Here is a 16,805-nt window from a genome sequence, read left to right on the forward strand (position 1 = left end):
TAATTTGTTGGAGTTACTCTTAATTATTTTAATAATAGTGCGGTTTTTTTTATAATCCTTCATTCCTCACTAGTTTTTTTTTATTTTTGTCTGACTGGAGTTTCATATCTTTCCTCGGGTGTCGCTCCTCTCCTCCATCCTGCCCCCCCACCCCCCCCCACCCCCCCCACCCCCCCATCCTGAAAGAGAACACTTGGAGAACCGGACTCAAACTCAGCAAGCCTCCCATTTAGGCAGAACGTACAGCAGCAATAACATCCCGCTCGGATATTCACGCAGGGGTCGATCCAGAAAGATCCTGATCGACAATGTGACGCCGTTTCAGAGTCACGGGAGTTTGGAGTTGCGAACAGAAACCGGGAAAGATGGCGAGGACGCGCACGCCGCTCCTCGCCTTGGCTTTGCTGGGACTTTTCCTCTGCGTCTCGGTGAAAGGGGAGCTACAGAGGGAGGAGGAGGAGGAGGAGGAGGAGGAGGAAAGGTCCTGTCAGGGCGCATTCGACCTCTACTTTGTCCTGGACAAGTGAGTGTCCGATATGATTATTTATGGCTTTGTTACTTTCTCATCGCTGCGCCTTACCGCGCAACCCGCCCAGTGGTTGAGCAATGCGGGGCGCATCAGTCAGATCCCCCCCCCCCCGCTCCGCGTTCCTGCGCTGCATGTGTTAAAAGAAAAGTCGCCTGAACGTTTCAGCCTGGACCTTTAAAAGTCTTTATCGGCGCGTTTATGTCCCGTGAGATCCGTTCTAAGGGAATCCGGTTGAAGTGGAAACAGACTCGTGTCCGACTTTCATTCTTTGTGTCTTTTCTTCAGTAAACAGAATTAAACGAGTAGAAGTCGAGATTCAGACTTTTGTTGTTGTTGTTGTTGTTTTAAATCTCTTTTCTTCTCGTTATAATTAAATCGAGAGGCTCAGAGAGAATGAGCTTTACCCACACGGGATGTGGGCGGGGCGAACAGGATGGATAGAGTTTCAGGCTGATGACGTCACGCCTGCGGGCGCAGCTGCAGCTGCTGCACAGCGGTGCGATGTGGCCTGATGATCCGGAGATGCACTCCCATCTCCTGGGTGGATTGACCCCGAGGAGGCCTTTCTCGGTTGTTGTTCTGCAGGAAGCTAGTGTCTTACAGCAATATTTGGCTTCTTAACTGTGTAAAACCATTGCATCCTGATATTTAGGCCTATATTCTGTCATCAACAAGAATGTCAACAAAAGAGGACATATCTGAATCTGGATTTAATACATTATATATCAACATAAATTGTGTTGATAACAGATATAATAGTGCTAATTACAACATCTTTAGAAATGATAATAATACATTGTATTTATATAACGCTTTTCTAGATGCTCAAAGTCGCTTTACAAGAGGTACATTAGTAAAGTACAGCAAAGTAATAGAGACAATAAAATCTAAACTGTCATCCAAACCATAATCTCATCCGGTGATTTCAACTAAATTGTCTGAGCTTGTCGTCAACATGATCACTGTCAGCCTTTACCCTTTGCTTCAGAAAGTTTAGGAGGAGCCTGGGGAGTGTGGCACGTCACACCCGGCCAGGCCGATGTCTGTCTGTCTGGACCTACATGCTGCAGCAAGCCTTCGGGAAGCCTCTGCTCTTTTCCCCAAGATGACACTGCCTTGTTGGATGTTTTTCTGATGTTAAATACCACACAGTTAACCTAATCTACTGCTTTACTGATACTATCCTGTAATTACATGTCTACGCTGATCTTGCACTTTTTGTCTCGCTCACATGCTTTGCATTGGCTTGGCATTCCAGAAGCTTTTGAGGCCTGCTGAGGAGAGAATGAACATTCTAAAACCTAAAGCGCTATCAGCGCTCCTCCGCATTCCTATACTCCATGTTTGACCCAGACGAAATACCAGGCTCCCTCTCTATCTGGTTACCCACAAATGGAATAATATGTGTTATGTTCTATGGCTGGGTCTGAACAGTGTCCCTTTTTGACTGATCCAAGTAGTTGCAGATGTAAGGAGATCCGAGCCTGATATTATGCAAATGAAAAAGCATGGAGATTACACTAAATCGTCCATAAGTGTGTGTGTGTAGGTGTGTGTGTCAGCTAACTAAAAATGTTCAGATATTGATCTTGTTTCTTGCCTCGCGGATCACTTCCTTCACTTCCGAGGTAAAGAATAAGTGGGTAAAATGCGAGGCACGAAGGCGCATCCAGCTGATTTATTTATCCTTTCCCTCTGTCCCTCTGACGCCACCGTGCACTGCAGACACACAAACACACAACTGTTTGACATTGCATCCCTCTACAGACACTCACATTTGCCCCCTGCTGAGTGTTACTCCTGTCTCCGTCTACTGTTCATGTCACACACACACACACACACACACACACACCCCCAGCCTGTTGTTAGGCTTGCTGTTGTTAGACCTGCTGACTGGGACCATCTGTTCACATGCATGCACACACACATAAATAAACACAGATCACACAAGCACACGGACACGCAGGCCAGCTGCCTGCTGCATGGTTGCTGCTAGAGGCAGACTGCTACATCTGTCCCCGTCTAATCTCAACCCGCTGGCCCAGCAACAATTAGCCTCCCCCATTAGCAGCCCCATGGGACTGGGCTTCATTAAGGAGAGTGTCATGGACACAGCAGCATGTCGCCAGGGTAACCAGCGTCTCACTGCTGACAGGTTAGTGTCCGAAGTAAAGGAATGTCATGAGCGGCTGGAGGCATCTCTTCACATCATCAAAGTCCAATAGTTGAGACATTTCACTAAATTCACAAGCTTCATCCTGGAGACGCAAATGTCTTTCATGGCAATCTGAGAAAAGTTCAAAGTGATCCATAATCTAGGTTCTCTTCTGGATCGTCCCCAAAATTGAATTGCCTGTTCCTGGCATTATGTCCAACATTTTCTGAACATTTCATCCAGATCCGTCCAGAATGTTTAGCGTTATCTTGCTAACAGACAGACAGACAGACGCAGACAATCACATAACCTCCACCCCGCCTCGCCGGAGGTAATACCTGCTGCAGTTTTCTACAAGCAGCGTTTTCATGTATTTATTGTAGGAAAGCTGGCGAAGCTTCTCATTGATCCTGCATGTACTCTGACGAAACTATGCTGACTGCACCTTTAAAGCTGGAGCTTCATTGTTTTCAGATCTGGAAGTGTGAAGTATCACTGGATAGAGATTTACTCCTTTGTGGAGCAGCTGGCAGAGAAGTTCATCAGGTAAAAAAAAAGACGAAAATCATTGGTGAATGTGGATTAATTATTATTTTTGTGGTGCATGTGAATGTAAATGCGTGTGTGTTTGCAGTCCGATGCTGCGAATGTCCTTCATCGTCTTCTCTACGCGAGGAAACATCATCATGAAACTGACTGAGAACAGGTAGGAGCCGCTTGGCACTACAGTACACCGCTACTGCTGGACATGTCTTCTCTTGTGCTTCTCTTTGGTCTTACAAACCGCCCTTTTTTTTAAAGAGAGAATATTTAATTGCTCACAAATCTCATCTTCCTTTAGGCAACCTACCAATACAAAGCAATGCATTCAGCACAGAGGATGACAGAGGGATAACCTTGAATAATAGTTGAGTCTACTCCAGACATGGGCAAACTAAGGCCTGGGGGCCCGTTGGGCTTTTCAATCCGGCCCGCCGAACCTGCCCAAATTATATAATTAAATAAAATTTTATTATAATGAAACCTCATTCATCCAAATCCTTTCATGTACTAGCTTTTACATGTCATTTGTATTAGTTCACACAGACACTCCATCCATCGGTTCCTGGCCCGGCCCTCTGTCAAAGTTTAGAACCCATTGTGGCCCGCGAGTCAAAAAGATTGCCCACTCCTGCTCTACTCTCTACTTCTACCGCTCTCTCTCTCTCTTTCTTCCCCTAACATTTCTTCCAGGGTATTTTTTCAGGCTGTTTGTCTGTTTATCTTACAGGGAGGCAATCACTGATGGCTTATGGGCTCTGAAAAGGGTTATTCCTGGAGGAGACACGTGCATGAACTTGGGCCTGGAGATGGTAAAGATGAAGGCTGTGGAATCAATGCATTGTTAAAACACTTTTTGTTGAAAGATTTAAATCTTGGAACTGTTACCTGAGTCTGGAACCAGGAATAATTAGACCATTAAAGGAGCAGTTGAAATCATGAATGACTTTTCATTTCCTTTTTTTTTTTTGTCAAATCAGGTGTAAAAAGTTTTTTTTGTTGATCTACAATCAAAAGATCACCAATACCTGAAATGACATTTGTTCTATAGCATAACGCTGTACTGAGCCTCGCCAGGCCACACACACACACACACACACACACAGATTCTATGTTTCATGACTACAAATTCAGTGCAGGCTGTTACAATGTTGTAAATTGCTGTTTGAATTTGTTCACGTCTAAATCAATACCTTCTTCATAATTGCAGGCTAATGCGCAGATATATCAAGAGAAGCATGGTAACTTCCCTCTAATGCACTAATTATACACGAGGCTACATTTACTGCGCTGTTTCAGAGGACATGCTCGTTGTTTGTTTCCGCAGGGACCGCCAGCGTCATCATCGCTCTGACTGACGGAGAACTGAATGAGTGGCAGTTTGACACAGCCCAGCGAGAGGTAGGTTTGAGGGAGGCCAAACAAAAGAGTTGATTTACTTTGATTTTTTTCTGCTACGATTTGGTCTTCCACTAATTGTTTCACAGTACATAAAAGATTTATGCTTTTATAGTTCACTTCCAGTAACATGCCTTCGTTATCTGAGGGCACAAAACCAAGGCGAAACTAAACATTGGCCCACCTTTCCGCTGGCCCTATAATTATGTTCAGCGCTGATGTGTGGATTGAAGCAGGCTGCGTTTCGTGTTGCATGTCTTTGGCACCCTAAATCTACCCGGGTCCCACATTATTGCGTTTTACTTTTTCCTTTTCTTGTAGGCACAAAGAGCCAGGTCTATGGGCGCAATTGTTTATTGTGTAGGGGTCAAAGAATTCAACCAAACCCAGGTAGGCTTCAACCAATAATATCAGTAAAGATACAAATATAAAAGCAATCATATTTTTTTCAGCATCAATATGTTTGTTTGTTTTCAGCTTGCAACTATTGCAGACACTGTGGAACATGTGTTTCCTGTATGGGGAGGCTTCCAAGCCCTCAGGGGAATCATTGACTCGGTATCACACAGAAACCACATTTATACTCACACATGTACTCATACACACACAGAGTGACATACAAAATTGCATTATGTTCCTAAATGGTCATTTTATGGTCCTCTTCTTGCTTAATCTCTTAGATCATCAAGAAGTCGTGCATTGAGATTCTAGCGGCGGAGCCATCCAGTGTGTGTGCAGGAGGTAAGAGTTATTAGCAGCTGATTGTTAAGACGTTGGGAGGTCAGATGTACATTTGTGTCAGATGACAGCCATCTTAAGCCTCTGGAGGGAAACGTGGCATTGACTAATCGCATGAACGCTTATGACTGCACAGTGACAGAGCGTATTGTCATTCACGGACAGGGGAAATTAGCATAGCTGCTCCAACGCAGCATGTGTGCTGAAGGGGGCAGGGGGGGGGGGGGGTTGGTCAGAGGAATTAACCTTGAACCCTTAAGCATGGCTGCTCCTGGCCTAGTTTGCCGTTCTCCTCCTCCGTTCTCCTTCGTTGTCCTGCTCTTGTGCATCCGGACAACTTCAGTAAATAAGACAATCGGAGAGAGAGGCTTTGTGTGCTGCCGACAGGATGGATGAGGTTTGACATGACCTTATTAGGACTCACTTAAGAGAAGGCATCCGCAGCTACCATGACAACCAATGTAGATTAGGTCTAGATCCGTTATGGGATATGACGGAGGGGAGAGGATCTGGTGTGAGGAGAGGAATGGAAATGTTGCTTTTGAAAGGACAAAAATGGGGCAGAATAATGTCACACTAGTTCCCATGTGATAATGTCTCTGGTCTGTTGCCAGACTTTTGGTGTGTCTGCTCGCATGCACCTAAATATCCTCCAACAGCCTCATTTGTTATTCGATTGATGAGCCGCCTAATGTTCAGTGAACTAGGAAACCAGGGCCCCACACAAACTTGATTGTGGTCTAATTAATGAATCATTATAAGATGATGTATAAGAGCTCGTATTTAAGGCATCAAATGCTGGCATCTTTTTCATTTAAATTGTCCCATTGACTCTTAAAACTCTCACCCAATGCGTCCTCGTGGAGTGTAATGTGAGATTATGTTATTATCAAGTGCTTGTCACAAGAGTCGTCTTTTATATTGAACCGAAAGCGTGTCGACAAGATTCTAATATAACGATCAGCCTGCATTTATCCACCCTGAAATATTTACATATATTAGAATGACATATTGCATTGGTGTTGTGACAGTCTGTCTTTCTGCCTGCATGTAATCACATACCTTACATGCTTTACAAAAGCACACACACACACACACACACACAGTCACCAAGCACATGCACACACACGTCCCTCACATTGATGTGAAGTGATCAGACTGTGCTGCCTGCAAACAGGCCATGAGACTGGACAGTGAACGTTGAGCCACACTATGTGACATGACAGCACAGATTACACACACACACACACGCACACACACACACACACCGGACAATGAGATTTGGGCCTTAGATCCAACATGACAGCAAAGATTGCTGCTTTCATTAACGCCTGACCCTTTCCTCCCCGACATCCCATCCTCCATTGCCCCTCCCTGCCCTTCACTGTCCCGTTGCACTAAAGTGATTGAGGACCCACCGTTCAGACAAACCGTGCCCCATTTGCGGTGCACATACATGGCACATGCGCTATAGTCGCACAGCCACACAATCATGAAATCCTCGTCAAGCGCTCAGGTGCAGATGTAACTGGACATGCGGCTGCGGAGGCAGGCGGACAGCGGCGGAGGGGACAGCAGCATATGTGTTGGACATGACAGCGGGACACCACCAGTCCCTGCCCAGCATGTGTCTGCCAGCGCTGACCTTTCAGCCCATCACGTTTCAGTGTGTAGATGATCATCAGATTGATAAGCCATCAATGAACATCAACAAGATGCAATGTGTTCATTAAATGTTTATTTTTGCAAGCAATTTGGTTTAAAACAATTTGAAAGATGACACAAGAGCTAATGTTCAACCATTGCATGTATTTAAAATACAGTGAATTTTATCTTATTTACTGGAAGGATGAAGCAAATAGATAAATTGTACATTTCTTTTGCCATTTTTTTGAAACATAAAGATAATAATCAGTGTGAAACAGCTGACCCTGGGATAAGATCTGCCATTTACCGTTTACATGCTGACTTGTGCTTCTGCATGTGAGCACATGTCATAGCTGCAGCTGGGGCAGCTTGACGGTAGCTTTGTGTGAAAGGGAGGAGACAATGGGGCATCAGCAACCTTTTATGGATAAAACCTCTAATTAAGTTGCATTGTTGAGACTGTGACCACACAAAACACCAGTTCATGTGAAAAAGACAATATAATGTTACTTAACATTATCGTTGTGATGTGTTGCTCTAATCGCTGCGGTTGTGTTTAAAGTAAACTTAAGGCAGGAAGGGGAAGACATGTGGCATGTGCATTTTTGTGCTTGTGTGGGTTAGGGTTAGGTAAACACATGTTAGAGTCCAGCTTAGGAAATGACATGAGCAGCTCTGACAAACTGCAAAACATCGAACATCTGTAAGTGAGCATGCACACATGGAGACAGCGGATAAGGCTGTGCGCGGTTTCAGAGAACTGCTTTGGAAATAAACCCAGGAACTGAATTGTTCATAATAAATAAGATGTAATGTGTTTGATAACTTGTACTACAGTATCATATACCTATATCATATATAGGATCAAATAAACAACATCCTAGACGCTCCAGCGGCAAATCCACATTTTTACACCATCTGTAAATGTGATTTCTCCTCTCAGCTCTGTTTATCCGTATTTATGGGCAGTTTCTAGCAGCATATCTGACCTTTAAGGAAATACTATCACATATTGGAGCCTCACCCAGTCATGCTTTTATCCAGTGATCTTCACGCTAACGCTTTAAATGTTAAAGGTGTTGCAAACGCTCACTTCTATAAGTCAGAATAAGGCTAGAGGAAGCCTCGTGGCACATTCAGATACCACACACACACACACACACACACACACACACACGCATATGCACATGCCTGCACAGATTCACGCACGCACATCCTGAAGACACGAAAAGCACGAAAGCTTTTCACATGTATGAAAAGAGCACGTGCGTATGTGTACATTCCGGACACATGCATCACATGCACGTGCTAATGGTGCCATAGGTAAGGTCGGACCGACTGCACAGTGCCGTGCTGCTGTCAGCCCTGCAGGCATGTTTTCAAGCAAGTGCTTTTTCCCCCCACTTGCTAACATATGCTGGGTAGCAGCCACACTCCAGCATATGCTGGCAAGACAGTGTCAGCGTGCTTTAACAGCGCCTGGGGGGAACTAAAGGTCAAAGACACACACACACAACATAAACACATGCACATACATTCACCTCTACTCTCTCCACAGCACATACTTGTGCATAGCAGCCTTTTAGCATTAACGCTATTGGAGATTATGATGGCACAAGTTACAAATGTAAATGAGAGGTAATGAGGCATGCATGATTAGGACTCAGCATAATGATGCACCATATTTTCTTCTACTTCAATAGGAGGCCAAATTTTTCTCTCTTTATCTTTCTTTATACATCAGATACTATGAGCTTTATTGGATGTTCTTTTGCTTTTGCACAGAGGATTTCCAAGTGGTGGTGAGAGGCAATGGATTTCTCCATGCCAGAAACATTGACCAGGTCCTCTGCAGCTTCAAACTGAATGATACACACTCTGTGGGTAAGTATCAGAAGAAAAGGAAAGATCAGCACATGTTTAGTTAAGATTAATAAAATCGACAAAAATATAAAACCACTTTTTTTTATTCCATCATTCATGACTTGAAATGAACTATTTAAAACTGTGCACGGAAAATGCCTATTCCCCTCAAATTCAATCAATAACGTGGTAGGTGTAAGAGATCAGGATGCTGAATGAAGACATGATTATTGCACAGGTGAGGGGGTTATTATAATAAAAGGTCATAAAACACACAATTCCACTGATGTGCAATCTTTTATGGAGCGTGCAATTAGCCTTTCATGTTTGTAGACAAAGTCAAAGATCTTTAATAAGCGCATTACAGAAGGAGTCAAAAACCAAATGGTTTAAATAATGTTAAAGTGAAACGCGTCACTGATTCATCTGGGCCTTTCACATAAAATGTGTTTAAGGTATGATTTCCATTTTCTTGGTGCAGATGAGCGACCAGCTGGAATAGAAGATACCTTCCTGCTCTGTCCTGCTCCTGTCATCGAGGAGGTTGGGAGGTAAGCTCGCGTTTAGCTCTCAAACGTCAAACGTTCTCTAATTCGGCTGCGACACTCTGAGCCCAGATATTTATTTACCAGCTGCGCACAAGTTTGCTTCGGACACAAAAGACTGCTGTCCTTGAACAAATTAGGGACAAAGTCATCGAGTGTCTGTGATCAATCAGTGTTTGTCACCGCTAACGAAGCCAGACACCAATCGCAAGGAGACAACAGGAGTAGAGCCCAGGAACACGACTTAATGAGAGCCTGCTGGAGAAGACCATCGCAACTGCCCGTGTGTTTGTGTATTTGGTGGTGGGTGATGTATCCCAATCGTTGTTTGACACTTTTGGAAAGCAAAAATGAGATTGGACCCGATAGATGAGTGTAAAGTTTCCTCTGAGGGACTTCCAGCTTTGCTCCCAGGGATTCACTGCAGAAGCTTCATCCGGAACAGAGAGAGGGAAGCTATAGGCTTAACTCGGAGAGGCCCGAGACCAAGAAGCCTTCCCATCCCCTCTGCCTGTAGTCCTGTACATAATTATACACTCCAGCCTGCGGCCTCAGACACCTCCCAGCCATCATCTGTCTTGTTGCTGTCACTTAGATTTGTTTTTAGAGTGATTTGATCTTGACTTTTTCCACCAGTGCAAAGTACCACCTCAGTGGGGGGGAGTTCTGCTCAGTGATGGGAGGGAAATATGTTTTGTTTTTACATTTTAAATCCAGCAACATATCCAGTCCGTGAGTCTGCTGTTTTGGATGCACCTCCTGAGACCGAGGCAGAGCAAGGAGCATCGTAACACACTGTAAGGTTGCCTGAAGGAGGCGTCGTTCCATCTGAGAGGAGCCTATTAGAGTCAGCACTGACTAATGTCCTGCCCGCTACTAAAGAGGAAGTCAGCTGTGAATGGCTGAACAGCTGGCCAATGAGCTCTGAGCTGCAACACTATAGTGTGCAGATTATGTGTAATTCTATTTTGTGATCTCTTGTGTGCCAAACACTGATACAAAATACTGATGTGTGCATGAACGTAGATGTTTAATTTTAACCATTTGTCAAGCAAAAGTCCAAAAATACGACCTTTAAATATGATCTAAATAAAACACCATCCGAGGAGCACTGCTGACGTCTTGACAGCACAGCCTTCACTACAGCGGGCATGCTTTTATTCTGAAGCTTTCGCCTCTGTCTTGGCTCAAGGCCTTCCTCAGCAGAACAGAACAGAGCCACTGAAAATGGAACACGTCCATCACCACAGAGTGTAACTGGTTTTAACAGAGATGTTGGATAATACTGAAAGACAAATTCAGTAGTTAAAATATATTAGAAGTTGTTGTTGTTGTTTTACATTTTCTTCATGTAGGAAGGAAACAAGAACCATACCACACACCAGGAAGTGGACAGATCAATGATTACTACTGAAAACAGCTCATTTCTCAATCGGTCCTGCTATTGGACAGATCAAACCTACTCACAATGGAACTTATCTTAAGCTGAAACCCTACAAAAATCAACCCTTACTTGTCAAATCACATCATAGGTGAACCGATGCCTGGGTCTTGAGACCTTCACTCGCCTCCTGCTCAACGCGAGCCTTATCACATAGGATGAAGTCATTGACGCTGCTGTCAACACAAATCGATGTTGACTGGCAACCTTCCGGATGCAGCCCCCCCCCCCCCCCCCCCCCTCACACACACACACACAAGGGGCAGAGACATATATAGTGGGCAGATTGATGATTGATAGGGCCTGAGATCTCGCTGTCAGAGAGGGGCTGATAGCATCATGCCCCCTTCCTGCCTGAAAGGAGGGCTGCTTATTGGGAAGGTTAGGCCAAAAGGAGCACTTGAAGAAAAGATGAGGAGCACCTGCACTACCGATTCCCAGCTCCGACGTGTCAGCAGGAGATATAAGAGGAGCTACAGCGGGTGGGATTTGGAGCGGGGGGGGGGGCAGAGTCAGTGATTGGGGAGTAAAGATGGGGAGGAACGGTGCTAAAGGGATGTAGAACAGGATAGACCCTCCTCCTACCATCCCCCAACTCTCTGTTTCTTCTCCTCTCTCCCACCAGGCAGTGACCTCCTCCCCTTGTCACCCCTTTCTCAAATTTAAACCCAAACCTCAATGCCCCCCCCCCCCCCCCCCTTGTTTCTGCCCCCAAACCATAGAAACGACACATAAAGTCAGGCGCCGTTCTCCTCAGAGCTCATAACTGCAGTCCAGATGTCTGCACGTTTGTGTTTTTGTTGTTGTGTTTATTTTCAACAGTTTCATGAATAACCTACCGACTAAATATTCACATTGATTCCTTTTCTCCAATCAGCACTGCTGTTACTAAATGTCCCCCCCCCCCCCAGCCTGTCTTATCAGTGTAGCTTTCCTGTAGCTATTACACAGATATTAGCGCTGGATGCTAGAGGACATGCAGGAAGTCATTTAACTGTCTGGAGGTGGAGAACCTCCTGACCTCAAAATAATGTGTCATTACAATACAGATAAAGTGGTTGGGCGGGGGGGGGGGGGGGGGGGCATTTGACTGCTAACTGTGGCGTGGATCTAGATGAATGTGTGCACGCAGGCTTTTAAGGGAGCTCATGTTTCTGCAGGGTGATCTACCTGCAGGTGAGCATGAACGAGGGCCTCTCCTACATCACCAGCTCCGTTCACATCACTACCACTGAATGTGTAAGTGCATCCTGTACGTGTTGCATCGCACGAACTCCTGAAGACGTTTCCCTCGGCCCTTTTTGACTAAACGTCCTTTCAGCCTTCTTATTATTCTCCATTCTGTTAGTTTTCCTCTCTCCTTCCTCTCTGGGGTCTCCTCTGTTGTCTCTGTCATCAGAGGAGGCTGTGAGTACTTCCACTGGGTATTTTCACCTTTGTCTCAGCTTGTTTTTTTTTTGTGTCCACTGAACCTCATTCCAGTGATTCTGTGTTGGCTTCTAGTTTGACGGCACCATTGTGCTCATATCGTTGCTGGTGGTGTTCCTGCTGCTGGCTCTGCTGCTGATGTGGTGGTTCTGGCCCCTCTGCTGCACTGTGGTGAGGTTGAATGCCAGACATCAGGACTTCAACTCATCTGTTTATTATTTTTAGCATTTCCAACAGTTTAATTTTTTTTTTTTTTACATCATCAGGTGATAAAAGAACCTCCACCACCTCCTCCCCCAGAACCAGTAAGTCTTGTTTCCTCCTCCATCCTAATCTGAACACCGTGCATGAAAACACGTTTCTATATAACTGGCTCTCACTTTAAGGATTCAGACGATGATGATGGCATGCCGAAGAAGAGATGGCCTACGGTGGACGCATCCTATTACGGAGGAAGAGGAGTGGGAGGCATTAAGCGCATGGAGGTGCTTTTGTTTACACACATCGCACATTTATCCAAATCCAAAGCATGTATGTTTTAATCGTGATTCCGTAGGTGCGATGGGGGGAGAAAGGGTCCACTGAGGAAGGGGCCAAGCTGGACAAACCAAAAAATGCCGTTGTGAAGATGCCAGAGCAGGAATTTGAACCGTACGAGCCCAAGCCTCGAAAGCCCTCCCGCCGCCACCCACAGCAAAGGAGGTGGTACACCCCGATCAAGGTGAGTCTTCTACCTGAACGGAGGCCTAATCTCAAATAGGATTTATGGATTCAGTGTTTTCTTTCTGTGTCCTTAGGGGAAGCTCGATGCTCTGTGGGCTCTCTTCAGGAGGGGTTACAACCAGGTTTCTCTGATGAGACCCCACCCTGGAGACCAGGTGAACCCCCCCCACCCCCCTCACTGCTGTCTTTTAATCCCCACCTCATGTCAGATGAAACACAAACAGGCACAGCCATGCAAAACTCTGATTTAGTGGTGTCCATTGTCTCATTATTTGGGATTGCTCCGTCTAAGAGATGCTAAGCGGCTGGAACAGAAGACGTCTGTGTTCTCCATGTGGAGCTTTTGCACGCAGCTTTACTGTCTGTCACATCGCATAAAGACCACACATGTCATGGAGCAGCATGTGCAGCTTCAACATAGCAGCTCAGTCCGTGTACAACGAGTCAATGGACCACTGACAGCGGCCTCTCAGTCAAGGCCGCCATTGTTTAAGAGCGGGTGAACAGCGTGCGACTCACAGAAGATGACTTGATTTCTGTCACCTTTATAAGTCGCACGCTCCAACTTAGCTCTCTACTCTCGCGTGAGGATTCTAGTAAGATCCACCTGTGTCGGACGTTTTTTTTTGGATTGGTTGCTCTGCATAAAATCAGTTATATACATGAGTGTAAGATGGAATGAAGAGCAGAGTGGCTCCTGTTATCTATCCTTGATCCCATGTGTACATCCCATTACCCCAAAGGCATGTTTTCATCATCATGCCAGTTGTCATGGTGAAACATCTGCTCCGCTGCGTGAATGGTTTCATTGTCGCCCTTTCGCGACTGAGGCCTGTGAAATGTATTGATTTCTGCATTGAATGGAGTGATTCATCTTTGTGTTTCGATTGACGTAACAGTGTGTCTGCTGTATTTGGAGTCTATAAATCTGGTCATCATTGGGGGGGTTTTATCCCTTCTTTCCATACCCCCCACCCCCCCTAAGCGGAACAGTTGCTCTCTGTCAGCCGGACAGACGTGTTTTGAGTCTTTGTCAGTCACTTTCTGTGTAACTGAGAGCCGCTCAACAATGACCCCTACCAAATCCCTTCACGAGCCATTAAGTGCAGAAAATGCAAGGAGCACAGATGTCATGTCACAGATCAGGACATGAAAGACAACAATGACTTCTCATGTTTTCTTTAAAAATCTGGGCATGGATCGATCTGAACTCAAGAAAACGGAGCTGAGCAAAAAATCAGCAGGAAATTATGCCCAGCAATGCTGGGAAAAAAAGAAAAGTGCAGCGTTAACTAGCACAGATCAGATTCCACCAATGCAGATTGTTAACAAGGAGCCCCATCCGGCTTTCTCCCCACATTACTCCTACTTCACTGCCCCTGCAAACGGCCGTCACGGGCTGCCAGTTCCTGCCACGCTTCCTGTTTGCGTCCGATCTCTCCCTGCTGTGCGTGCATGCATACGTGCGTGTCACTGTAACGTGTGTCAGCTCTCCCGAGTGAGCGTCACACAAACAGATGGGCAGTTGAAAGGCCACGAGCAATATTGTGACAGAAGAGATTCCCTTCTTTTGTCCCCAGAGCTGATGGCACTGATGGCCTCGGCACACGGCACAGACCAGACCAGAGGGCGGCCACCATGCCCCCCCTCCCTCCCCGTCTGCACATACTGGCAGTACAAATGAGCGCAGGGGGCTACTCCCCTTCTTCATCCTCGTCAGTCTCGGGTTCGCTGTTGCTTTACTTAAAGGATTAGTTCAACTCAAAAAAAATTTTTTAAGGTATAAAGCTATGCATGTGGTTTTAAAATGAGGTTCTGAATCTCTTTGCTCTTTAAAATGAGGTTTTAATATTAGATCAGCTAACAGGATTACTGGTGCTCATGGATACCGGTCACAGAGAGGTCTTCATTAGGCGTTCTCGTACCCAAGGGGTGCATCTGCACCCGCCTGGTGGCGTGTAGCGATCATGCAGTGCTTATTGCCAATGCGAGGCAACAGGCAGATCCTTTCAGGTCAGAGTCTGGACTCTCTCCTGTGACACAAACATAGTCGAGGAGCAAACAGAGAGATGGACCATCCCGAGAGAGACAGCGCTGACCTCTCTCAGCACTTGACCTAACGACCTTGATTTAAACATGTAAATGAAAGCTCTAATTTGTCTCTTCCCTCCCCCCCCCCCCCCCCCCGGCCCTGTTCAGTGCCAGTCTGAAGCTTCTCCGTGCTCTCCTGCAGGCCTTTCTCTCCCTGCGTCTGTTATTCATGAGGCCGCCGCTTCATTCAGGGCATATGTTCGGACGGAGGCCTGCTTACTCTCACAAACGCACTCATATTCATGAGCTTGTGTTCTCATTGTGTCCATATGCTCTCTCTGGCGTTGTGCTGCTGCTCTCCTGCTCACAAACTGCCCCTTTCACCACGGTCACAGCGACAAGACCAAAGCAGTCACACACACACACACACCCCCACCAATCGATTACACACAGCCGCAAACACACAATGGCCCCTCTCAGTCACTACTCTGCTGCTTCTCTTACGGCCCCTGTGTGACTTTAGGGCCTCTCTGTTTAATAAGGTGTTATAATCAGACCACCAAGGGTCTGTGACACAGAGACCTACTCCTCATCCTTCACACACTGTCTGAGCGAGACAGGGGAGTGTGCGTTTGTGCAGAAAGGATGCTATACAAGAGAACGCAGCGCAAAAAGCCATCAATGAGAACAATAAGAGAAGCGCTCCATTCTCCCAGACTTGTAAATTATGATAAACACTAAGGAGCCTCTGCAAAGTATTCTGGAGATATTGAAATCCCCTTTACATTTCAAACAAGTCAAGGACATGAGGGAGGCTGAAGTGAGGAGGGGGGGAGGGGCTGCAGATGCATGTGTGTGTTTGCATGATAACTTTGTCCATGCCTGTCTTTCCTAGCATCACTGCTATTGTAGTGCAGGTGTTGGACAGAAGACAGAAGAGACTCTGTGGGCCCTCGGGGGCCCTCAGACAGTCACGCCTCTGTCAGCAGAGCTGGGCAGAGACTCACACAAACCGCTCTGGGCCGGTGGCTCCTAAAGGCTCATTGACTTTCACACAAAGACGCGGTTTTAATCTGTATTCTGTGTTGAAAAGATGACGCCGTGTGACTTACCCTTCGTCTGTCTCTCTGTTTCATGCAGGGTCGCTGTATTAGTTTCCAACGGGTCAAAGAAGGGGAGTCCACCCCAGACAACCGGGCTCCTGCTCACACGTATCACCAGCCCTCACCTCCTCCCCCTTCTCCCCCACCGGTCAAACAGCGACCTCTGGTCTCCAACTCTGTCCCCCGTACAAAGCCTCCATCTCGAGGGCCCCGCACCACGCCACCCTCTCGCGCACCCCCTTCAGCGGTCCAACTGCCCCCAGGTCCACCCCCAACTCGCGCACCCCCTGGGCTTCGGGGACCCCCACCATCTCGAGCCCCACCTTCACTCTGAGGATTAAAAGTGGGCCTCCAATTAAAAAAAAGGCCTACGTCCTCCACTCACCCTTAAGGTGTCAAATCTTAGAAGGCAGGAGCTCCGATCTGAAGCTCACTGCTTTGTTGCTGGGCAGCAAAAAAAATATTTAACTGATATCAGAATCTGCTACTGAGTTTCATAAAAGAACGTGTTTATAAAAACACAGAGAGGAAAGCGTGTAGTTGATAAAGCCTGTATTTGCGTATGGTGAATGAAAGAATTTTATAAAGGTTGTAGAACGTTAGAATGTCTCCTTTTCCGTTAGAGTAATGGTAGGTGATAATCTAGAGTGAGTATACGAGTATA

At 46.1% G+C, this 16,805-nt stretch overlaps 1 protein-coding gene across 1 annotated transcript; it reads left to right on the forward strand.

Annotated features, from left to right (window-relative positions):
* The first annotated feature begins 365 nt into the window (after positions 1–365).
* Positions 366–16,475, forward strand: antxr1d (ANTXR cell adhesion molecule 1d). Its single transcript, XM_068741015.1, has 18 exons — positions 366–523; positions 3,159–3,230; positions 3,319–3,390; positions 3,955–4,036; positions 4,435–4,465; positions 4,552–4,625; positions 4,944–5,012; positions 5,100–5,180; positions 5,303–5,363; positions 8,793–8,891; positions 9,352–9,421; positions 12,017–12,095; positions 12,360–12,455; positions 12,551–12,589; positions 12,671–12,769; positions 12,841–13,005; positions 13,082–13,162; positions 16,179–16,475. Exons 1-18 carry the CDS (start codon positions 366–368, stop codon positions 16,473–16,475), a joined length of 1,725 nt encoding a protein of 574 aa, XP_068597116.1.
* The last annotated feature ends 330 nt before the right edge of the window (positions 16,476–16,805 follow it).

The sequence above is a fragment of the Brachionichthys hirsutus genome, chromosome 7, assembly GCF_040956055.1.
Source record: "Brachionichthys hirsutus isolate HB-005 chromosome 7, CSIRO-AGI_Bhir_v1, whole genome shotgun sequence".
Taxonomy (NCBI): domain Eukaryota; kingdom Metazoa; phylum Chordata; class Actinopteri; order Lophiiformes; family Brachionichthyidae; genus Brachionichthys; species Brachionichthys hirsutus.